This window comes from Malaclemys terrapin, chromosome 7 (genome assembly GCF_027887155.1).
Source record: "Malaclemys terrapin pileata isolate rMalTer1 chromosome 7, rMalTer1.hap1, whole genome shotgun sequence".
NCBI lineage: Eukaryota > Metazoa > Chordata > Testudines > Emydidae > Malaclemys > Malaclemys terrapin.
Genome location: NC_071511.1, coordinates 79,497,549 through 79,523,145, shown reverse-complemented (window position 1 = coordinate 79,523,145; position 25,597 = coordinate 79,497,549). Strand labels below are relative to the sequence as shown.

At 40.5% G+C, this 25,597-nt stretch overlaps 1 protein-coding gene across 2 annotated transcripts; it reads left to right on the top strand.

Annotated features, from left to right (window-relative positions):
- On the top strand, positions 1–25,126 carry TMEM26 (transmembrane protein 26). Of its 2 annotated transcripts, none has more exons than XM_054035769.1 (6): positions 1–65; positions 8,821–8,899; positions 18,781–18,897; positions 19,418–19,638; positions 20,744–20,820; positions 23,690–25,126. In XM_054035769.1, the coding sequence occupies exons 1-6, from the start codon at positions 61–63 to the stop codon at positions 24,103–24,105; spliced, it is 915 nt and encodes a 304-aa protein (XP_053891744.1). In that variant the 5' UTR covers positions 1–60; the 3' UTR covers positions 24,106–25,126. The 2 variants fall into 2 exon arrangements, with proteins under 2 accessions (XP_053891744.1, XP_053891743.1); XM_054035768.1 differs by lacking the exon at positions 1–65 and adding an exon at positions 397–875.
- The last annotated feature ends 471 nt before the right edge of the window (positions 25,127–25,597 follow it).

Here is a 25,597-nt window from a genome sequence, read left to right as displayed (position 1 = left end):
TCAGAGTTAATTGGAACAACATTCAGATTTTTGTGTATTTTTCTATTTCTCCCTAATGGCATGAGGTAAGGCTAGAAAGTCAGCCCAGATTTTTGCTTAAGTTCTGTATATTCTTCCTTTCGCTGCTTTGTCAGACTGAGTGCTGAAATTATTTTGCTAAAGCAACGTTTATCAGGAAAGGGGAGTTGTACAACTCCAACTATAGAAGCTGATTCAACTGGTAGTTTTTCTAACATCTTTTGCCCTTTGATATAAATGAAACAACAGCAGCAAATGGAGAAAAGGGATGAAAGCAAAGGGATGAAAAAAACTCATCAGACACAAATCTCCAACTAGTCTAGTCACTGACTGGAGGATTGGGGCAGGGGGGGAAGAGAAAGGAATCCTTTATGTGCCTGTGATTCAATGAGATCAGCCAGTACTGCGTGGAGTCATGCATTGGACACCACTATAATTTAAAAGCCTGGTTTTGATTTTTTTTAAAGAGTTTTCAGGAAGTCTGGGGGAGGGGCAATGCAGTTTTTTTTGTTAAACTGGGCCCCTTTGTCGAGATGGAACAAGAGGAAAGATCTATCTGCTTGTGGTGCATACACACATCAGTCATTCTCAGGGAAACTTCCCATCGCCTGTAAAAGGCACTGGGCCACCGCAGTACTTGGAGAGGGGGTGGGGGGCCAGCTGAGAATGGAGCTGCTAGTGCTGCTCAATGCCCTGGTTACACGGCTGCTCTTTGTTCTACACTCTCTGATCGGGGTTTGGAGGGTGACTGAAGTGAAGAAGGAACGCAAGTACTGGCTGCTGGCATTGCTCAACCTCCTCCTGTGCCTGGAAACTGGGCTCACCCTCAAGTTTAAGCAAGGCAGAGGCTACAAATGGTGAGCATATCCCCTTGGCTCCTTCAGGGTGTCTTTTGGCTCTTTGCATGTACACTTATTGACGATCTGAGGCTCAATCTAGCTGGGTTGCTATTTTATTTCAGAGCTGAGACTGACTTTAGCTCTGCTACATAAGCTGCTCTTGCTTTGTCTTTGTCGAGATTTCAGGAATTTTTGCATCAACTGCTACAACAGGTTTGCAGATGGGATTTTGGGGGGCAGTAGAGTTCTGGACAAGCCACTGCAAAATCCAGAAGAACTTTTTAAAAGGGTAGTTTTGCATCAGGCTCTTTGGAAATCAAACTTTTGTCAGGGAAAGCATTGGAAACTGTGAGAGTTTCATGCAAGGCATTTTTGTTCTAGTGCTGAAATAGCTAGGAAGAAAAACTACATGACTCCTTTTTGCTTTCTCTGGGCTCTTTTTGAGCAACAGCTTGTCAGCTAGCAACTGTGCATGGGCAAAAATCCTGGAGAAAGCAGGCTGCTCCATGCCATAATTCCAGCAACCTCCTCCTTCTGCTAGTCTCACTGATATCCACAGTTTTTCTGGAATATTGTTCCTCAGTGCTGGCTGCAACAAGATTACCCTGAACTGACAATCAACAAATAAAGATGTGTACAAGCCATTGGCATGGTATGATGTAGATTCTGCTCAGTATTTCAGTTTCTAATCGGTCTGAAGTTAAATATGGGAGCTACTACATTGAAAATGTTTCAATATAAATGAATGTGGGCGAGAGACAAAGATTCCTTAAAAACATACCACAGTTTTCCCGAGCACAAGGGTTTGACATGTGTCTAGAAAGTGCTCATACAACCAGGATGACTTTGCTTCTGTCCACATCCCATGTGATTCATTACTCTAAAGAGTGAGCCAAAGCAACAGCTCTGTGTAAGCAGAGGTAAATGTTTGCATCTGCCAATATTATTATGGATCTTCCATTTGTAGAAACTCAAGCCACATGTCCCTGAAAGTAAATAAACAGATAAAAAATGAAAGATAGTTTTATGATAATAAACGCTGATACCATTGTGTGAAATATATTATAAAAGTCCAAAGTATTATTGTGAAGCAAGCCACAAACTTTTCACAGTCTAAACTCACATACCCTCATAGCACTTCCATCAGTCTTCTACCTGAATCTATACCAGGGATGTACTTTTTAAATAATGCAGTAACTGTTTAGTGATTATAGGGATCAAAATACATGTTTATTATATAGAAGCAGTGTAAGAACATCCCATTTTTGTCAACATCAGCAGTTATGCAAAGGAATATTTCACACACCTGTTTTCAGAAAATTAAAAGAATAGTATTAGCTGTGCAAATAAGTTTGCATTCAACAGCAATCAGTGAAATGTCTTGGGGGAAAAAAATTGACTCGGGAGCTAGAGCAATTCTGCAGAAATGTTTTTAAAAAACTGGACCCAATCCTGCACCCTGTGACTTCACTGGGAGTAAGATCAGGCCTGATAACAAGGTGTCTAGACATTTGCGGATAATGGGTAAAATTTGTATGAGCACCTAAGTGAACTCAAAGCCTAAGCCCCACTGATGTTTTTCCCTGTAAAGTTCAGTTCCCTTGTGACTTGCAAATGGGCTAAACTCCTATATCACTAAGGCACTTTTGAAATTTTTACCCAACATCTTAGTCTGAAGCATATCTACAGGGAGTTGAACTGCTACTTAAAATAGATTAATGATTCTGCAAGAAGTTTAAGGAGAACGTTTTTTTAAAAAAAATGCTTGAGATGGATTTTTACAAGTTTGCTATTGTTAAAATCCCACATGACACAAACTGATATCTTCACTGGCATTTTCAACAGAGAACAGATGGAATAGACACAGAGACTGAACTACTCTCACCACTAGAAGGAGTCCTTCCAGATGAAAGTCAAGGCATAATAGAGAGTTTACTGGAGGAAGCTTGCACTACCACTAGTCATGCCCTACCTGGTCAGCGAATAAAAAAGGGGCGTTTGCCTCCAGTGCTGTCAATCTTTTAGACCTTTCCACAAGGCACTCAATTCAGCATAAACATTTTTTTTAAATCAACTCCCATAGAATATTGGGAACAACTAGCCCACCATGTTTAATGGGTATATACAAAGTATCTACTCAGTCTTTTTTTAATTCCATATAAATTCTAATATCCTCTGTCTTCTTGGCGGGGTTTCCTCTGGGATGATCACAGGAGGTCTTTGAAACAAGAAAGATACTCTTGGCAAAATGTTCATTTTGACTGTGGCTCTTTTTCCCAACCAAAAAATTGTATACTTCCCCCTGCACTCCAGACCTCTTCATTTGCTCAAACACAAAGAGATCTTCAAGATCTCTTTTGAAATTTGAATTCCCAGGTATCTTATAAAATGTTGCCCGTTTGTACCCAAATGTTTTCTGGAGGCATGACTTTTCAGTCTGGCTAATTTAAAGCAAGCGTTTTTCTCAACTTTCTAGAAAAGCTGTTTTATATAGAATCGTAGAATATTAGGGTTAGAAGAGACCTCAGGATGTTATCTTGTCCAACCCCTGCTCAATGCAGGACCAACACCAACTAAATCATCCCAGCCACGGCTTTGCCAAGCTGGGCCTTAAAAACCTCTAAGGATGAAGATTCTACCACCTCCCTAAGTAACCCATTCCTGTGCTTCACCACTCTCCTAGTGAAATAGTGTTTCCTAATATCCAACATAAACCTCCCCCACTGCAACTTGAGACCATTGCTTCTTGTTCTGCCATCTGCCACCACTGAGAACGGCTTAGCTCCATCTTCTATGGAACCCCCATTCAGGTAGCTGTAGGCTGCTATCAAATCCCCCCTCACTCTTCTCTTCTGGAGACTAAATAACCCCAGTTCCCTCAGAATGCTCCACTAATAGAAGTGATGGTGTTTGGTCAATTAGGAAACTATATATAACATTTATATCAATCTTTGGAGACATCTTTCCTAACAAAAAGCTGGTCCATATATGGCACACTGCGAAAAGCACCTGGATAGAGAAATGACCCTAGAGAAATGAGGTTTGATTTGGAAAAGAGGACCAGTAGCTTCAGTCTTTAAGATACTGTTTCAGTGCTACTTGACACCAGTCAGATTAAAAAATAGAGAGATTGAATGGGGATGAATGTTGGAGAAATTGTTGGTGAAAGAGGAGATCTTATGGAATATGGTGGAATGTCCACTCATTGGTAAGTATTGGTATGCAGTCCATAACCATATATCACAAATTGCTGGATATTTATTACCAAGTGATCATTTGGTGATCCTTCCTAGCAGAAATGGTCACACAAAAAGAGATGAACAATTAATCTCTCTCATCTGCTAGTAGTTGCTCACCTACTGATAGTGTCTCACTGGAAAAACAAAAAATATTCCAACCATAGAGGGATGGTTCAAAAAAATATGGGAGGTGATTGTTATTGAAAAAATTAGCACACCAATTATATACCCAGCAAAATAGACAGAGGACAAATAGATATTTGGCTACCTTTTATTCAACAGTCAGACAAAGTACACTCACCTCCAAAAAAGCCTAGCATTCCTGTCCAATAACATTTGATAGACATGCCATGTCTGTTAAATATGTGTAGTCAGAGATTTCAGTCAATTTAATACAACCATTAGAAATGACATGCCATGGGTATTAATGATCACTGTGTAATATGGTAACACTTAAATAGAGAGATCTGGTGGCTATATTCCTCTATAATGTCTCTTTAAACAAAAGCTCAGAGTCCTAATGATTGTTTTGAGAAGGAGGTATTAATACTGCCTAAGTAAATTAATTCCATTACACTGGATATTTTCCTTCATAGTATTTCACAGAAACATAAAAATTAGATGAGGAAAAGAATATTTGCTTATTTATTTGGATTTTTAAGAATGTAAAGAAGGATCTATCCCAGCCTCTAGATACCCCCGACATTTCTTTAAAAATCAAAATAAAAAACAACTGGTGCTAGCTGTACCATAAACTAGCAATAACCAGCTAATCTAGTCTACCCCCTGGCCATTATAGGATCGTTTCCTAACTGGGATTCATGGAATTAGCTTTATTCTGAAAATGGAATAAGAAAAACCCTACTGATGCCTCTCTATTCATATTCTTTATGGATATTTCCATGTCAACTAGCAGGCAGCCACTAATCCCAATTGAATAATGGAGTTGAACAAACAGTTCATGCACAAGTTTAGGTGCTGATCCTACAATGTATTGCACATGGAAAGAACTCTGGGCCCATGAAGAGCTCCTCTGAAATCAGTACAAATTGCAAGGCTTGGGTATGTAAAATCACCACAAGCTGCTCCTGAGGAGGAAACCAGATACAAAGAATTTCAAGTTAGTTTAACAACAAATACATCCAAGAATTTTGCTATCAAGAACATTCTGCAAACGGGAAAAGGGAAAATTTGATGAATTGGGGCCCAACTCTGCAATACACTGCACTCTGGATAACCCCTATGCCTGCACAGAGCCCTACTTGTACTATGCTGAGCAGCTACATAAATGTCACAACATTGTCTGCTCTTGGACTGGATATCCCATCCCAAAAATGAGAGTCCTGCTACATGACTTTATCCTTCTAGATTAATACAATGCAATCAAACCTACAAAAATAGTCTAGAAAAGCCAACATTTGCCATCCATTATCCTATAGTTATTTCCTATAAGGTAAGGAAAATACCTAACAAGTTCATACATCACCATGATTTAGCAGTTGGTAAACACTCCATTCTTACTGGTGCTCATTGATTATTCTGTGTAAGGAAATTGCTAATACCTTGTGACTTTCTGGCAATGGGATAGATTAGTGATGTTCCTGTAAATCTGGGGAAAATGTAAGAGGTTTGGTACAATTCTTAATCATTGTTTAGGAGGCATTCAAGGCTGACTGTTCATATATAGGTAAACTCCAGTTATTCAAGTAAGTCAGGGGACATCCAGAACATCTTTGGATACTTAGAGTTTTAGATAAATTATATTTGGATTTGAGGGATAAAAATGAATTTCAGATCAATCCGTTTAGATAACTGGGTTTACCTGTAGTCAAAAGTATAAAAATAAAATCTAGATATCAGGATTTAAGTTTATGTATATACATATATGATCACTGCACATTTGGGCAGAGGTCTGTGTGACTGAACAGTTTGCATCAGTGCTTAATTTGTAATGAAAGAGGTGCCAGGGCTCAAGCAATTTTTTTTTACTTTCATAACTGACACAGCAAGCCTAGAGGTACCAGGGCTATGAATTGCCAAGCCTAAGATGCCTGGCAAGCCCTGGCACAAATTAAGCACTGGTTTGCAGCATATCTGAGATTGTTTCTACAGAATAGCCATCAAATTGCTTGTTGCATTAGCACAGGCAATTTTAACAGCACACATGGAGATTAAATAATACGAAGAAGCTGGCCAAGGAATGTTTTCTCTAGGTTGCTCCTTCTAAAAAGAAAGGCAAGGCTAAAACCCCTGAGCTCAGCGGGCTAGAGACAGCATCATTAGATCAGCGGCATTAATCTGCCAACTGGAGAAAAATTTCCTGTGCTAAAATCCTACAAGAAAGATATGCAGTGTAGCTGTAGCCACGCTGGTTCCAGGATAGTAGAGAGATGAGGTGGGTGAGGTAACATCTTTTATTGAACCAACTTCTGTTGACGAGAAAGACAAGCTTTCGAGTCACATAGAGCTCTTCTTCAGGTCTGGGAAAGGTACTCTGAAAGTCACAGCTAAATGCAAGGTGGAGCAGATTGTTTAGCTCCTACCCCCACCTTACCTCCTCCCACCCCGGCCCTGCCCCCAATCCACCCCTTCCCCCAAGTCCCCACCCCTTCCCCCCCCCTCCCATGAGCGCACCCTGTCCCCACCCTCTCCCTCCCAGTGCCTCCTGCACGCTGTGAAACAACTGATTGTGGTGGGCAGGAGGTGCTGGGAGGGATGGGGAAGAGTTAATCAGTGGGGCCGCCAGCAGGCACTGCAGGAGAGGGGAAGCTTGGCTGCGGATAGGCGCTAAGCACCCGCTAATTTTTTTCAGAGTTGGTGCCTATGTCACTATCACTCTCTTTTTGTCCTATGACTGCAGAGGTGTTAATGGACCACTCTACCTTGAATGGTCCCTTAAAATATCTGCTAACTGCCTAAGCTAAACACTCTGCTCCACCTTGCATTTAGCTGTGTCACTGGGAGCACCTTTCCCAGATCTGAAGAAGAGCTCTATGTGGCTCGAAAGCTTGTTTCTCTCACCAACAGGAATTGGGCCAATAAAAGATATCACCTCACCCACCTTGTCTTACAGGAAAATTGTCTCTAGATAAGATTGTCAAATATACTAGTTGCTTTCCATTTTACACCTGCTTCATGTCTCTAGGGTGGAAATTAGAACTACTTCACACTCAAGATATGACTACACTTCCATCAGTCTTCTAGCTGCATCTATACCAGGGATTAGGTCAACCTAATGACAGTGCTTGGGGCACAACATTTTTCACAGCCCTGAGGGATGTAGCTATGTTTATCTAATTTTTTTAAGTGTAGACCAGGCCTTATTTTGTTCTCTTCTGAAATGATCTAACTTTAAAAAAAAATGGAATCAATGACATCAGGGTGGATTTGATTTAAATCAAATTGATTTAAATCATGATTTAAATCAGATTGATTTAAATCATGATTTAAATCACTAGTCAGGAAGACTCAATTTAATCATGGATTTCTACATAAAAGTGCATTCTTGTTGGTTGTTATAACCTTAATACATATTCTTCACAACTCAGAGATAGATGTAGGTTTCATTTTAGAAGGTACACACTATACATTTTTAAAGTGATTTATTTTGAAAACTTTTCAGATTAGTTTCAGGATTTAGTGATCAGGAGTAATGACAACCAAGTAAGTTTCCTCAGGCTTGCTCCTGCACCCGTGAAGTCAAGGGGAGTTTTGTCATTGATTTTAATGGGAGTAGGATTAGATTCTTAGGGTTTGAACCAGAGCCCACTGAAGTCAATGAAAAGACTCCCATTATGTCAAGAGGCGCTGGATCAGGCTCATTCAAAACGAGATATTAGATGGAATACTAACAACATCGGACCTAACTCCTGATCCAAAAAATGAAGATGAAGAAAGTGTTGACTTGCATTTTATTGGGAAACCTGAGCAACAAACACAAGAACCAAAAATGGGGGAAATGTGCATAGACAATATGATAAAATTCCTGAGCGTTCTTGGAAAACGTGGCCAGCTCAAGAAGCTGAATGCCACAGGTGTCAGAAAGTGACACTATGAAGATCATCAAAGCAACCAGAGGTGACACAAAGTGAAAGAGAAAGCAGAGAGATCCACAACAAACAAGGTTACAGAACTTCCAGTGTAAGTGACATGCATATCTGGCCAGTATCTTTATAAACAGTTTTAGTCCATGTTGAAGGATTCTTTGGGGAGGAAACATTTGTTTTGGTTCAGGATATTTCTACGCTTGTACTTACACATGGACTCTGATCTCAAACTCCTTTTACACCTGTGTAACTCAGTGGAGTGACTCCTGATTTACACCAATGTTAGATCAGAAAGAGGGCCTTCAGCAAGAGATTTTTATATACCCATTTCCACACAGAATCGAGTGGGCAAAATACATGAATTAAAAGAGAAACCTTCGTTTTGTTTTTGAAAAAGGTTTTTAAACAAACCTAATCTTTGATAAGTTGACTAGTAAACCCGTGTTAAGATATACATGTATTGATTGTATTAGGAATTCAGTGAGAATGGCAGCTGTTAAAGTGTTAGTTGCAGTTACCCCTCTCCTTTATATTCCATATGGCAGAACTCACAAACACTTATTAAATACAGTTCACGCTGAAAAGTAACATTCTGAATGTTCCACTCAGAAAATGGTAGGATATATGTGGTGCTCATACAGTGTTGTAAACTAAGCCATCTTTTCTTTTTCTTCACAGGTTTTCTCCAGCAATATTTTTATATCTGATTAGCACAGTACCATCATTATGGCTACTAGAAACTCATCGTGAAACTCAGGTATTTCTTGTGGTATTTGAAAGAAATATCTGGAAACTGATTCCATTATTCATAGTCTGCCAGGTCTTATTCCTATTCTTCATTCCATTCTCTGGTGACATTCAAGGCCGGCTCCAGGCACCAGTGAAGAAAGCAGGTGCTTGGGGCGGCCAATGGAAAGGGGTGGTACGTCTGGGTCTTTGGCGGCAATTCGGCAGCAGGTCCCTCAGTCCCTCTCTTCCTCTTTGAGCTGCCGCCAAAGTGCTGCTGAAGAGGAGGAGAGAGAGCGGAGGACCCGCCACCGAATTGCTACTGAAGAATAAAGCGGCACAGTTGAGCTGCCGCCGAATTGCTGCTGATTGGCTTTATCTTCTCCCTCCCCGCCCCCCGCTTCACCACTTGGGGTGGCAAAAAAGCTGGAGTCGGCCCTGGTGACACTACCACTACAGCTCCAGCTATAGTAACATCTTTTGATAATGTTGGATTGGCAGCACTTCATTAAATTTGAGACCAAACTCTTTGGTATTCTGCTGATGTGGGTGGAACTGGAAGTCTCAAGATAAATGATATACAGCCTTGCACTTCTAGGTTACTGGTCTGAACCCAACTTAGGCTGGCAATGGCATTACCATCAGATAGCTGCTTGGGTGGCTTAGGTAAAATACAATACTGGTTCCGGTCCAGTTCTTAGCAGACAAGTACCATGGTCCCACCTAAGTCAAGGTCGAGGCATATTTGCCTACTATTGTTAGGAAGATTACACAGACACAGTCACTGCCAACCCTGTACTCCTGATGGATGAAATTCATCCCCTATGTCCCACTTTATCCCTATTTTGAGGGTTTAAGTAGAGTTAAGTGATGCACAGGCCTCCTACTGGCCCTCTGACCAGAGATGAACTGACTTCTATGCTCTCTGATTAAATAATGGAGCCAGTCTCCAGAGCTACTACACATGTGATGAAGCAGACAGGGACAGGGCCTGCCTGCAGGAAAGCTGGATTCTAGTCCTAGCTCTGCTGTTGATTCCCTCTGTGACTTTTGGAAAGCCACTTTTATCTATGCCTTATTTTCTCTTTAAAAAAAAGTATACTTACTCCTTTTTGGGAAACATTTTGAGATCCCTGGATTAAAGGTGTTCTGTTAAGGCTAAATCCTCTTGTTATTCATGAGGATTATGACAACTTTACATTTCAAGAGTGGACTCCTCAGCTGCACCAAGGAAAAGCTAAGGGTAGTTGTGAGTGGGTATGGGAAGCTGCAAATGAGTCAGCTGCAGCTTCCCAATCACCAAGCCAATTCTATGCCAGCTCCAGCCCTAGTCAATATAGTTCAGAGCAGCATTAAGGTTCTGTCCTATCCTTGGTGCACCCCATATGCAGGTGGTGGGGGACCAACAGAGCATAGAACAGGACTAAATACGCCAGCTCTTAATCAGCTAATGATTCCTCAGTGCTGGATGATTGTCATCTCCCCAATTAGGACATCTTTAAGTCCTCTTAGCTCTGGCAGAGTGGCACAAAGGGGTTTAGCATGGATCAGGATTTAGCCCCAAGAGTTGCATTAGAACTTCCTGAAGAGCCTGAGAGGATTGTTAACAGAAAGCAATAGAAAGAAAATGCATACATTTGATTAATCAAACACAGAGCCTCATTTTCTCCTTTGAAACATTGTTAGATCACAGAGGAGCGTTATCAAATATTCAAAATTGCATTTGCAGTGAGATTGCCTGAGGCTCTTTCTAAACACAGGAGCAAGAATTTATTGTCTTCATGTTTGGCACATCTTCCTAAACATTTGTGAACAGGTAAACTGGATATTGAGAACATTTGTAATCGTTAACTCTGGGCTAAGAAACAGGCTAATTTTATAGTGAAAGGCAGTAGATTATTTCCCAGAATGATGTTACAACATGGCATACTTTGTATTTTATTGATATACTGCTCCTCTGAATTAAAGTGGTACTGTATCAAGTAAATAGTTTAGCTTATTCCTGGAGAGGGATAGAAGATTCTGAAAGTACATATGACCTAATGGATTCAAACCAAGACCTCAGGGAAGGACATCAGTCCCGTTAATAATTAAGCAAAAATGTAGCACCCAGTCACAAGTGCTACTCTTTATAATAAAATATCTTGTGCCTTTTCTTAATAACAGGATCAAGACCAGGCAATTGTGCAACAACTACAGCACATTTATTGAATACACAATAAAAAGGTTTTGCAGTAACTGAGGCAATAAATACTATTAAAGATTTTGCTCTCAGATTGAATCCCTAAAAGTAAACATTAGCCCTCTCACCCCCCCAAAATAGTAATTATTTAGGGCATAATTTCATATGTACTCCCCTACCACTGAAGAGCATGGAAGTTTTGCTTCCATAAATATCACAGCAGTGGGCACAAGTAATAACATATATATCAGAAATGTGAAATATTGACAGTGCCTTGTATTATTTAAAGCAGTGGTTCTCAAACTTTTTTTTTCCACAGACCACTTGAAAATTGCTGATGATCTCGGAATGATCTTTCCAAATGTTGTTTGTACCGTTAGCTAATTATTGTAAAGAGCTTTGGACAAAAGTGCTATATAAAAAAACCTTAATAATAATTAACTTTTGTTCTATAAATAAAAGCCCACAACTCATATTTAATATCAGTAGTCTTAACCTTTCTAATGGGATGGATGTGCCCTCTCTCCCCCGCCGTGGCAGCCACAGAGCTGGGGCTGGGAAGGAGGGGGGTCTCTCACCGGCAGCTGCAGTCCTGGAACTGAGGGAAAAGTCGCCTCTTTCTCTGCGCCGCAGCCCTGCACATCCCAAATTCCCCCCACTCCCTCTTCTCACCCCACTACCCCCTCCCACCTACCCTCTAGTCCTCTAGTCCCCCCAAGGCCACCACCTCACCGCACCTGTGCATCTTCTCCAGGGTCCACTAATTAGGTGGGTGGCCCTTCATTCTTTTGTGTGCAGCCGCCCAGTCACGCACCTTAGAGGGAACTATCCGCGGACCACCTGAATGGAGCTCGTGGATTGCAGTTTGAGAACCTCTGATTTAAAGCATGTTGGGATGCACTTTTTAAATAGAGGGTTATGGTATAAAGTCAGATTGAACTGTGTTAAGTAAAAAAAAATTACTGTCAGTAAAATCAGTGAATTAAATAGCAAGGTAGAAAAATGACAAATATTATAATCTGTAAAAACACAGATTTGAGACATTCCTGTTTTCTTCCTAAAGCTTAAGGTCCCAATTGAGCAAGCCACATTAGAATGTGTTTAAGTGCGCTGCTGAATAGAGAATGACTTAAGTATATGCTTAACTTTATGCACATGCTTAAATGCTTTGAATCAGGCTCACAAAGAGCTCACATGTACTCAAGCAACAGCCCAGTTAAAGGTAAATTTCCATTGAGTACAAAAGAAATTACAAGTTGTGCCAACCAAATATTTATTTTAAGCAACCCTAAACAATTTAAGAAGAAACCAAAATCCATCCCACGGACAGAACTGGTGCTTTGTACTACATCTGGGCAAAGTTTTGTGGATGAATAGTTTGTTTATTGAAAAACACAGCCTTGGGTTGACAAACTATTTGCACATTTGGGTAGAATATGGAAAATAGTTTCAGCTGAAAAAAATGAAGAGATTGTCAAAACATTTTGTTTTAGCCTGTATGGTATGAAACGTTTTCACTTTTCATTTTGAAGTGATATTTCAATAGAAGTTTAGCTAGATTTATCTTTAAGAAGGGGGAAAAAAACATCCAAAATCTAAACAAAAGAAAAACGTAATTGGGGTTTTTGTTGTGGCAAGAAAAAAAAATTAAAAGTTCCATTTTGAGTTAACATGAAATGAATTTTTTATTTTGGATTTTTCAGTTTGCCCACCAAACTAAGAAAACCATTATTTGCTCAGCTTTACTCTGTACATTTTAAGTATGATTTTCATGCCAGATCCAACTTAATATATCATCCTACTAATAAATTAAATGTTTGTTTTTTGTCACTTGCCCTGACATTTTTGCGAGAGACAAAAGACTATATTTAAACAAGTGTCCTCTCCTTATGTCATGGGTAGGGCCCTATCAAATTCACGGCCATGAAAAATGCATCATGGACCATGAAATCTGGTCTTTTGTGTAGATTTACCCTGTACTATACGATTTCATAGGGGCAGGGGAGACCAGCATTACTCAAATTGGGATCCCGATCCAAAAGGGGTTGCAGGGTAGGGGGAGTTGCATGATTATCATAGGGCGGTCTTGGTATTGCCATCCTTACTTCTGCACTAGTGCATTGCCTTCAGCGCTGGGCGGCCGGAGAGTGGCGGCTGCTAGCCAGGCACCCAGCGTTGAAGGCAGCACAGAAGTAATGGTGGCAATACCACGACCGCCCCCTACAATAACTTTGCGACCCCCACCACCTCTTTTGGGTCGGGACGCCTACAGTTACAACATCGTGAAATTTCAGATTTAAATATTGGAAATCATGAAATTTACGATTTTCAAAATCCTATGACCGTGAAATTGACCAAAATGTACTATGAATTTGGTAGGGCCCTAGTCATGGGCCAGCTTCTCTTCACGTTTAATTTTGCAGGAAAGTCATAGTGCAGAATTGGCAGCATCACGTGCATTTCCATAGCAGCAGACTATGAAGGTCTCCAGCATCAATTTCATTCTTTGCAGTACAGCACCATAGGTGTGCCTGTTACTTCAGAAGGCACAATCCTGCAAGGTACTGAGCGCTCCCATGGAGTTTTCAAAATTCTCAACTCCCACAGAAGTCAATGGCAATTGAGGGTGCTTTGCCCCTTGTAGCAGTGGGTCCAGAATAGAGTTGGTCATATGACTCTTTGTGAAAAGTGTATTAGTTGGCCCTTAATTCCATTTGCAGACTGTTCGCAATCCCAAATGGAATTTTCTGAATTAGTCTACAGGGTTTTCACAAGCTGTAGCAATTGCTCTTTGAAGTATTAGAATCTAGAATATAACTGATCATGATATGGTTTCTGTTCCTTGATTGGATCACTTAATGTTTATAAATACAGTAGAACCTCAGAGTTACAGACACCAGAGTTACGAACTGACCAGTCAACCACACATCTCATTTGGAACTGGAAATACATAATCGGGCAGCAGCAGAGACCAAAAAAAGAAGCATCAGCAAATATAGTACACTACTCTGTTAAATGTAAACTACTAAAATAATAAAGGGAAAGCAGCATTTTTCTTCTGCATAGTAAACTTTCAAAGCTGCATTAATTCAATGTTCACTTGTAAACTTTTGAAAGAACAACCATAATGTTTTGTTCAGAGTTACGAACAACCTCCATTCTCGAGGTGTTCGTAACTCTGAGGTTCAACTGTAGGAACAACATGTGAAGAAATCATAGGGATGTTGAATCTCATTTTAGGAAGAAAAAAAAGTAGGAAATAAGGTAGCCCAGGAAGTTTGAGGATTTTTAAAATGTCTTCCTTTTTTGCACAATAAAGAGAATTACGTGTAGCTACATATATAGACCCAATATTTAAAAATAGTTGAATTCCTTCCTGACAGAGAAAGAAAGATGTAAGCCAGATTTATTCATTGCCTGCCAGGCTTTACGTTCAATTTTCTCTTGTCATATTCCCACTAAATAATTGCATGTATATAGTGGATAGATGGGCTGGGCGAATAGCTCTGGCGCCAATGCTCCCATTTACACTCATATGTACTTTGTAAAATGAACAGCTCTTCCCCAAACTTTCATGTGAACAAACACCAGTTTCATAAATATTCACAGAGAACTGAACCAGAACAAGACATGAATGTAATTGGATCAAATCAGGACTCAGATTAAATGAACATGTTAACAAATATAGTTGTCCACTATTTGCTCACATCTAGTCCAGAATAAGATATAGTCCCCACCCTAAGGAGCGCAAGTCAGGGCAGAATTCTTCAGAAGGAGAAGCCTAGCACTGAGGGAGAAAAGCTCACATTAAAACACAAATAGCTTTAGAAACAGAAAGAGGAACTGAGACAGATACTGACAGAGTAAGTTGCTTTTGCATGTATGTTCTCTGTTTCCTCACCCCTACGCCAATATGACAGTCCTCAGCTTGCTCACCAGGCTGCAGCTTTGATGGTGCCAGGAGGAGCCACATGTTCCCTCTCCTTTTCCTCCCCACTTTCCTTCACTGTGTTGGGGCTGCTACTGCTTCTTATCCTCCTGTCACTTCCTTACTCCTTCTGCGTCTGAGCCTGGGTTCTGGGCCTGTCCCACCTACTGCGCTGCGTGTCATGTACATAGCAGGTTGGTGGGCTGCTACTAGCAGCCCAGGCTCCTGTACCTGATATGGACTGCGCTTCCTTCTCAGAGCTACACACCAGATGCATTCAGTATGAAGTCCTTTAATGTTCTGCCAGGTATGGCTGAGGTTAGCTTAAAGAAGATATGTTACACACTGTGCCACCAAGCAGCTGAACAGTGTATTATAGTTCAGTATTCCACTACAATTCAGGGTGGTGCTATGACTCTGTGATTGGCTCCCATTTGGTGACGATGCAGGGTGAAGGGATTGATACAGCTTTCTGTCCAGATGGGGCAGCCATTGTGGGCTTCCTGTTTCAGCCCGGCCCTTAATCTACGTGGTGGATCTCTGGTGATGCTGGGGGATGATTATCAGTTTTGGAGTCTGGCAAGGATTTTTCCCACATGGCAAAACTGGCAAAGTGCTGGGTGGGTTTTTCACCCTCCACCTGGCACCCAAGAGGTCTAGGCTGGGGGGTTACATTACACTTGGTGCAACTTTGGCAGTTCTAGTGCCATAGATAAATTTAAAAATAGTCTAATTTGAGCTCCCTGTCACCCAGTGGGTTGCCTGGGCATTGGCCCTGAGCACAGTCATGCATAGTGGGGTTTGCCTCTATGTCTTGCATAGTTTATGGCTCCTACCCCGAGTGGGAAGAAGGAAGTGTGTTGTGACTCTGGTTTTTAGTCAGCGTTCCTTGGTAAGCTTGAGGGTATAGAGAGGTCATGGCCTTCACACTCACCCTCGGGTTTATAGTCCCACTCAGGCCAGTGGTGCTTATTGAGATGTGTACTGAAACAACCCTCCCGGGTATTTTGGGGTCATTAACCCAATTAGACAATAGCTTTAAATAAAATTGCAGCCTCCTCATTTAACCACATTATGTTCATGTCTCATTGTTTTCATGTCCACAGTAATACCTGTCTACCTTCCTTCCCATAAGATACAAAACCTTCATGGTTCTTTTCCATCTCTCCCTGTGAAAAAAAACCTCCCCCACCACAACCCCCATAAAAATAACCCAACCAGCTAACCTAAGAGCTTTTTTCTAAATTTCCAGGTTATTGGGGAAGGGGCTCTGTTTACAGTATTGTTCACAATTGTTCACAATTACTGCACAGTGGTACCTGAGGTGCTTCACTTATGCTCCATTTTAAGTAAAGGGGAAAAGTGGAATCTCAAATACAGATATTTGTTGGAAGATGTTGCCTTTATACTAGCATATAGCTCCCTAGCACTCCCTGGAAAACAGTCTGTTTGGTGCAGAAAAAGTTAGGGTGGGATTCTTACTTAGGCACCTAACTTCCATTAAAATCAATGGGAGTTAGGTGCCTACTGTACATACCTTTGTGAATCCCACTCTTAACTCCTACACTGATGCGATGAGCATGCTAGAAAACAATCATCCAGGCCTGTCTGGCAGAAATAGGACGGGATGAAAGTCTTCAATAACTGAGGAGTTTGATTTTCTAATTAGCTTTGTTTTTGAGTAAAATGAAATGCTTAGGGATTGTTAGGAAGACAGATTTTTAAAATCATATCCAATCTGCTCCAGGGACAATAATAAGAGTCACTGAATATCTGCTCCCTGCACCATAGTAGTTTCTTTAGTCACCGCAGCTCCATGCAATGAGGATTTGTTTACTGAAGTTCAGTAACTTCATGGTTTTTTTGTCTTCGTTACATTCTCTCAGAGCTGTATGTACTCAAAGAGTGGAAATAGGTGCTTTTCTGCTCTAAAAGGATACACAGCGGCACATGCCTTTCTTTCTTAATTAGTCCTGACATTTCACCAATCACACCAGGAGTTTCCTTGAAAGATAGAAATAAATAGCCTCTTGCCAGAAAAAATGGTCTATCTTTTCTTCCTCTGAGGGATCTTATGGAAGGAGAAATGAAACAACCAGAATAATTACAGACAGGTCCTCTGGATAAGAGAAAGTTGCCTTGAAAATAGTCCCCTCCCCCTTAAAAAGCATAGGCCACGCCTGTCTTCAGATTAGAATGCAGCTGTCAGCCTTTACCCTGATTTACCTTTTAATCAGAGGGAGCCTGACGGGATATTTGTGGAACCATTGGTGGCATATTAGAGAGAGCTGCAGCATACTGCATTTATGAAGTGAAATCAAAACTCTACAAAAGTTTCCCTACCACATCAACCATTGGTGTAGAGTCCCGTTCCAGAGTGAAATTCACCCCAGCACTAGACCCATGCACCACTTAAGTCTTCAAAATGGGGAATGCTGTATTAGCCCCCTGAACAATGGGAGAATTTCACCATTAGTAGACAGATATTTTTCTACATACCCAATGATTTGGGGGTAAATAAAAAATTCCTAATTCAGTAAAACTCTTTTTTCTACCCACTGCAGACACCAGAAATCATCTATCCCTCTAAGATAACACTGGGTTTTGCACCCATGCATGGAAGGTGACTATATGTTGTATCGAACTAGGTTGTAAGGTGTCATTTTTGCAGTATTTGAATGCTCTCCTGCACAATGAAACTACAGAGAATGAGGCCAAATTCTGCTTACACTGATATCAATCTGGAGTAACACCACTGACATTAATTACATTACTCCAGATATAAAGTGGTGCAAATGAGCAGAACTGGACCAATAGCCGTAGGCACACAAACCCACTAAGATCATACAAATCCTATATCGGCCATATTTGATTCTGCTAAAATATACTGGCAGTTACTAGAAAATTCAACAACACACACAATATAGAAAATCTACAATATTCTGCTTTACAAAACTGGGTAGTAATTTATGGGCTCCCTAGCCGGTCCCTGCAAACTTATGTGAATTATGAAATAAATGAACTAATAGGATGGCACTATCGATAATCACAGAGAAAGCCATAGAACTCATAGCCCTAAGGGAAAATGACAATTGTACTGAAACCCCTTCCCTTTCTAAATGATATTGCATTGAAATTTTCTGATGCAGAAAGAGAAAATGGTCAGGCTTATGGTAGTCGGGGGGAGGAGTGGTGCTACCAGTGGTTGTGGCGGTAAATGGATACCTGTCATTTTTTTCTTGTTTCTAATATGTGCTTATTAAAATAGGTCACTAAAAAGACAGTTGAATAGATTCTGAACGAAAAATGTTTACTGTACTACTAGAACTCTGCTGCAGTGTCTGGATCCTACACTCATACTGCATTTACTAATCCAGCAAGTCAGAGTCAAACTTCAGAAGTAAAACTAAGTGCAGTACAGTGTTGGCATTACATAGTATTTTAATACATGAATAGGTAGAACCACAGGCTCTCTCAGAGCTAGTTGGCTTGGAATTCACAGCACACCCTCACAGGGCGTTGGGCTTCAGGAGTGACATCCATTGTGGGCTTGTTGAGACTGGGATCAACATGCAAATGAGGCTCAAGTTCTACAAAGGAGGTTAGCAAGTGGCATATTACAGTTTGCTGCCAGAGCATAATGCAAGTACGGCTAAGGCAACAGGAATGGAAAACTGGGGGATTAAATGTTGGAAGGGAAGAAAGGAGATGTCTCTAGGATGAAGTTGTTGGGTGAAAATTCAAGAATTCTTCTCCAGCTCCATGATGTTTTCTGAGTGTATGATGTTTTTGTTTATTGTAGTTTTGCAGTGATGAAACTGAACAAACATGGGGAAATATCAACAACAGAGAAGACTTCAATCAATTAACAGAGAGCACTCCCAAAAATGAGGGAGCAGATCATCACATAATTGAGTTGGTGGGATACCTTTCTCTACTCAGTGCATAGACTTTATAATAAATAGGGGCACAGAGATAAGACATCACTATTTGGGTCTATGTGGTGAACCTCCCTTGCACAGGACAGTTTTGCAAAGCGGTGTGATGGAAATCATCATTTATAAAAAGCCATTGGTGTAGATGGTGCTTGTGCTCTTAATGTTGTTTCTAGGATTGGTCTGAGTCTGAAGGGATTTCTTTCCTCCCCCAAGAATGACAAAATTCAGTTCAAAAATTTTGGAGTTACAGTGGAGCAAAGTATAACAGTTAAGTGAACAATGAGAGAAGGGGAGAAAAAGAAAGAGATAAATCAACTTGGTCTGGCAGTCCATTTAGTGAGTCACACCAGCAGCATGAAATGGTTTAATTCTGCCTGAAGAAAGAACTAGCATGATCAGTGGAATTGAAGGTGCATTCAGTGGAGATAAGTTTTTATAGCTAGACCATCTCATTTTCCTATAGTTACAGTATTTTTCTTGTTGTTTTGGTCTTTGCAATAGGCTAGAGATTTGGTCTCCCAGCTCTCCACAGTGGGTGAGACTGCATGGACACTAGGACTCCACCAGACTTTTCTGCTGCTACTAATAATAGGGAGATGGCTTCTTCCCATTGGTGCTGAAATCACTCGTGATCAGTTGTCACAGCTGCTACTTATGTTTGTGGGAACTGCAGCAGACATACTTGAATTCACTAGCGAGACTTTGGAAGTAGAAAATGTAAGGTAAGTAATATTTCCTGAAGTACGTCATTTGTATCCAAGGTTATACTGAAGACTTTCTTGTTCCATTTCAAGTTTTGTAATCTGTGTGAATGTGGGGTTGCTGCAACTGTATTATTCAGAGATATCAAGAGATGGCTACTGTCTAGGTCTTCTTTTTATCCTCTTCTGCGCCTCCATGGAGGTCACAAGTAGCTCCCATCTGCTTCATAGGAGGTTATTCATAATGAAACATGTCACATTCATCAAAAGGAAAGGACTCAAAGAACCAGGAAAATGGAGTAACTAACACACAGTGTTTATAATATATACAATTAGAGCTACTCCAACTATTTATTACAAAGAGAGCCTCTCCTTTGGTTAGTGATTTGTGCACAAGCTAATCTTGATTATCTTGTAGAGCAGATGCTTTTCAGACTGTGTGTTGTTTGCAAACAGTTTGCTGTGGCTATTCATTATCCAAGTTGCATGTTCGGTTACCTGATATGGTTTCTGCTCCCTGAGTGGGTGATGACAAGGTTTTAAAATAAGAGAGGAGAGAGTAATCTGCTTCCAATGTGAATTTTCAGATTAATAATCATTAGAGTGATTTAGAAATGTCTTCAGAAATACTCAGTTATCGAATTATCATAAAGAATGTGACCTCACAAATAATGGGAAACAACTTGGCACTTTTGTCCCTGAAAATATCCATATATTATTATTTTTTCACTATTCAACTCAGCTGTACCTGTAACAGAACTTATTTAACAGCAGGGAAGGCTCTCCCTACATAACAAAGATGGTTCAAGCTCAACAAAGGTGTGAAATCAGGGTAGGGTAGGGCATCTTCTCCTCGTTGAACCTCAGAATTTATTTCCATACTCTGATCACTCTTGAGTATTAACTCTGAGGTTTGGTCTAAATCACACAGCTCAAGCAGGAGGAAAATGCAGACCAACTGTAGGTATTCCCACCAGGAGCTGCCCCAAATTTCTGCAGAATTCTGCTGGAATGACACATGAGCCCACTAGGTGTACTGTTGGGCTCCACATCCTTTTAAAAGTGACAGTGTTCTAAATAGTTTGGGGTTCATTTCATTAGTTACTCATTTTTTGTTTGTTTTTAGGCATAACCATGCTCTTGTTTATGCAATTCTTTGTCTATGGACTTGGAGTATGTTGCAGTTTCCACTTGATCTGGCAGGTTAGTATCAGCAAAACACCTTTTTCAGAGATGAGCATGTCTCAGGGCTGTGCACACTTAGGGCTTGTCTATACTTACCGCGCTGGTTCGGCGGCAGGCAATCGAACTTCTGGGTTCGATTTATTGCATCTAGTCTGGACGCGATAAATCGAACTCAGAAGTGCTCCCCGTCGACTCCGGTAATCCTGCTCGCCGCGAGGAGTACGCGGAGTCGACGGGGGAGCCTGCCTGCCGGGTCTGGACGGGGGTAAGTTCGAACTAAGGTATGTCGACTTCAGCTACGTTATTCACGTAGCTGAAGTTGCGTACCTTAGTTCGATTTGGGGGTTTAGTGTAGACCAAGCCTTAGGCCTTGGCTACACTTACCAGCTAGTTCGACGGCTGGAAATCGAAGTTCTGGGTTCGACTTATCGCGTCTAGTCTGGACGCGATAAGTCGAACCCGGAAGTGCTTGCCGTCGACTGCGGTACTCCAGCTCGGCGAGAGGAGTACCGCGGAGTCGACGGGGGAGCCTGCCTGCCGCGTGTGGACCAAGGTAAGTTCGAACTAAGGTACTTCGACTTCAGCTACGTTATTCACGTAGCTGAAGTTGCGTACCTTAGTTCGAATTAGGGGGGTAGTGTAGACCAAGCCTTACAGCACTCTGTGAATGAAAATAAATACCCCCGCCAAAGACTATGCTGAGGGCTTTTGGACAGCAATTCACATCACAGAGACAATGATGCGTTATTCGAAGGAAGCTCAGCGTCAGCATAGAAAAATAAGCATGCTTTCTTTTGAAGGAAGATTTATTTCAAGCTGAACTGTGATCTCTTTAATATACACTGTTTGTTTCCAGGCAAACTGGAATTACTGCTGACATGTGTCAAATAGGACCACCTGCTGTGATTGTGTCATTATAATGGAAAAATTGACAGAACCTTAACTATAAACCCTGGGGCTAGAGCCACTCTTGGAACTAGGCCGGCTCCCACTGGGATAAACGATAGCAAAGAGCCCCTGAGTTGGGATGTCTCTCCTTAACATGAGGCCAGCCTAGCCCATAAAGTGGATATGGCTGGCTGAGAAAAGGGTGTGGCCAGATACTCCCCCACTCAGTAGCTTTGGTCCATAGAGCTTCTCTGGAGACCATAAAAGTATTAAACTGCTCATCCTTGGCTTGAACCCCAAGGAAAGCAGGTAGTGGAACCATCACAAGTCCTACCTCCGGGTGATTTTATCCTCTTGCAGAGGGGGCTTTTCTGGTGCAGGGAGGCATAATGAACATCTCCCTATATCACAGTCTATTATTCTGACCCCTCTTTTCGGGGAGTGTACAATTCAGCTGCATCTCATGTATACAATCAGCTCAAGCAGGAATTATTTTCAACAGGTTTTTATATAAAATTGATAAAATGGCCCAATCAGTTTTTTCTTATGGGACTTTTTCTTGAGTCATTTTCTTACAAAAGATATTAGGCTTTTTTAAATATTAAGGTTGAGGAAATATTTCCATGTTTTAATGTTTCATTTTAACAGCTCGATGCTACAAATTGATGCAGGAGCTTTTAAGATGTGTCACATTAAGATTTACAGATATATGGACTGCTAACAATATATTCTTTTAAAAATACATACCACTGTAGTTCAAGAAAACATTCAAATACCCTTAAAGGATCATAGCATTAATTTAAATGAAGCAATGTGTATGCCACATTTTTCCTTGTCATTGCTATTCTGTTTTTTTCCCTACATTTCACAGTTGAAAATTAAAGGAAAGAGTATATGTATGATCTTTAAAATATTTATCATATGTGACAATTCTATTTAAGAAGGTAAGTTTGTAACGATCACACCTCTGTGCAGCTGTTTTCGTGAGACACAAAAATGTTATTTATTACTGATGCACCACTGTGCTGTGTAACAAAGGGCTGTGTCAGTGCTGCACATGACATTCAGCTGCATCAAGGCAGGGTATTTCAAGATGATGATGCACAAGTGCACAGAAAATTCAGCAACTGCATGCAGAAACTTTTGTTTCTCTAATGAATTCAAATGAAATGCTCCGCTGTTCTAAGAAGTTTGCTTTCCATTCTTGACCGAATTATTTACATCCAAAGAGACAAACAATACAGTACTTCTACTGAATGTGTCATGATTTGTGATAAAAAAACAAACAAACAAACCTGTGATTATATCCAAGTATCTACATCTTCTTTTTACCAATTAAATCTAAAAATTATGCAGTCTAAACAAAATAAAAAATTTACAACAGAAATGAGGTTATGTTAGACAACCATATTTATCATGAATGAACCCTAGATATTACCTTGCAGGTGCAATATCACTGCAAGCATTTTAAGTTAGCTAGTGGGACATTATCATCAGGTTAAGGGAGACTCATGCATACAAGTTATATTTCCATGTGATTTAGTACCCATAAAACCGGAAATAGATAGCAATGACTAGAGTCATGCATACTGTTTGTAAGCACTGTACATACCTCCCATCAGTATATCCCAACCCTAACCTGCAAGGCCTGCTGTGTGAGCTATGTACCATCACTGAAAGGAGGCTACTGGTCATACCAAATTTGTATGGTGGGTGTGTGATGTGGACAAGTGTCCAACAAGGACGGAATGAGACCAAACTGTTTTCAGGCCCTGTTCAGCAAAGCACGTAAGCATATACTTAACTGTAAGCACATTCTTAAGAGTGAAATGCATGCTTTGCTGAATCAAGCCCTGGACATACTTAATTTTGAACCTTGACCTGCAGGGTTGATAGTTTAATGCACTAAATAATCCACTCTACCTCAGAGCTGCCCTTTCAGCCTCTTATGTCTAGGTTTCAGAGTGCTACATTAACACAAAATGTCTTTTCTTTACAGTGCAACATATTGGCTATAAACTATCTGTGTCATCTACGAGAGTCCCCATTTTACTGCTGTGCAGACACAGCGCAGATCTGTGGAACATTGGAATCAGCCTTTTCATACAAGATGGCCCTTTCCTTGTTTTACGTTTGATACTGATGAGCTATTATAAAGTAATTAATCAGATGCTGGTGTTTTTCACAGCGAAGAATATCTTAGTTGTGATGTTACAACTATACCGTCTAATAGTGCTATCATTAGATTTCCGTGCTTCCCTGCAGTATCTACCAAGCCGCCGGATAGAAGGAGTCAGCTGCTGCCCATGTGAGCCTAATGATACCACACTCCCACCCAGAGACCGGGATACTGATATGAGAGAATGCACTGCTATTCCTCTGGAGGATTCGCCAGTCCCATCAGAATATCAGTGAACTCAGCTGTTTATTTGCTAAAACACGGTCTGTTTCCTGTGGCCTTTTGGAAGGGTTTGGCCTGTTCGTATTATCATGGTTCTTACTCATCTCCCTTCCACCACAAAATGAAATGTTGTTCTAAAAACCAGGAGAAGACTTTGAAGCGATGTCACAGAAAGGAGAACTTTTTGATCCTATTGAATTTGGGGGTGGGGGGAGGGGTGTTTCCACTACATCCGTATTATATTTATCCAATGGGATTAGGTAGGTGTAGTTTATAGAACTACAAGGTTTGAAATTGTATGTGATGCATTAACAAACTTGGTTACTGTCTTTGGAGGCATTATGTTAAAGAATGTGCTCAGATGTATTTGTGCAGAAGGACAGACATATCAGGACAGTTACCTGAAATTGGGGAGCCTGTAACTTTGCTTCAGTTGACAGGCTGTAAAAACAGTGTGCTGAATGATACATTTGCCTATCACAGAATTACTTCAGCAATGGCAATTGAATAAGAGTGTAAGTGAATGGAGATAATGTGTTTCTGCTGTCACTATGACATCAAAACACTGTCCTTTCAGTGAATGCAAGAACTGTTTTAGAAGATGCCTCACTATTGATTTGATTCAGTGAAAGCACCAATGACATGGAGTAGCACACAGAACCATGAAAGTCCTTTCTCAGTGTTTTTTTGGGGCTTGCCTGGTACCAAATCTAAAACATTTTTAATCTGGCCTTACAGTTCACTGTAGTGAAGGATATTTCTGCCACGAGCCATATTCTACAGAGGTGCTTATCTTTCTGTTACAATTAGAGATGGTCAAAATAATGAAAAAATGTCACAAAATACTTTGAAGCTTTTTTCCATTTCAGTGTTTGAAAGTGAGCTAATTCACGAAATGTCTTTTTTTAATTGCAATTGTTATGACTTTACTCAAGCATGTAGTCCCATTGAAGGCAATGGGATTGTTTGTATAAGAAAAGCAAAAGGACTTTGGCTCTCAGTTTGCATTTTATAAAGTGCCTAAATTCTGATGTATTCAATTCAGAGGCTGTCTGGTCTATTGAGTATCTGAGCGTCGTTTAAAAAAAGTCTGAAAAAAATATATGTTCACCAGTGCAGGGGCTTCTGCAGAAGTTCAATAGTGAATAACAAGGTCACTTCTCACCTAAAGATATATTACACCAATGTAACTCCACTGATTTGATTGGATTGATTCCTGATTTACACAGGTGTAATGTGATTTGAGAATTAGAGCAGTGATTCCAAAAACCTGGATAAATAACTATAATTTTTACACAAATGGCAGGTGCTTTTACAACTTGCCATATTTTGAAAAGTTAATTACATTTAAAAACATTAACAAAACCTATGAAATTTTAACATGATCCAACAGATGTAGTTTTCTCAACTGAAAATTCCCAGTTAAATCTTCTCATTTACTCTTTTGTGGTATGAAAGATTAATCTGTTTATAGAAGTTAGGAATACATGAAAATTTTAGAAAAAA

Excerpts from the sequence above, each read along its gene's own strand:
- TMEM26 (XM_054035768.1), top strand. The coding sequence starts at position 514 with ATGCAGTTTTTTTTGTTAAACTGGGCCCCTTTGTCGAGATGGAACAAG. Across the intron at positions 876-8,820 it reads CAAGGCAGAGGCTACAAATG|GTTTTCTCCAGCAATATTTT; the intron begins GTGAGCATATCC and ends TTTTCTTCACAG. Across the intron at positions 8,900-18,780 it reads AAACTCATCGTGAAACTCAG|TTTTGCAGTGATGAAACTGA; the intron begins GTATTTCTTGTG and ends TGTTTATTGTAG.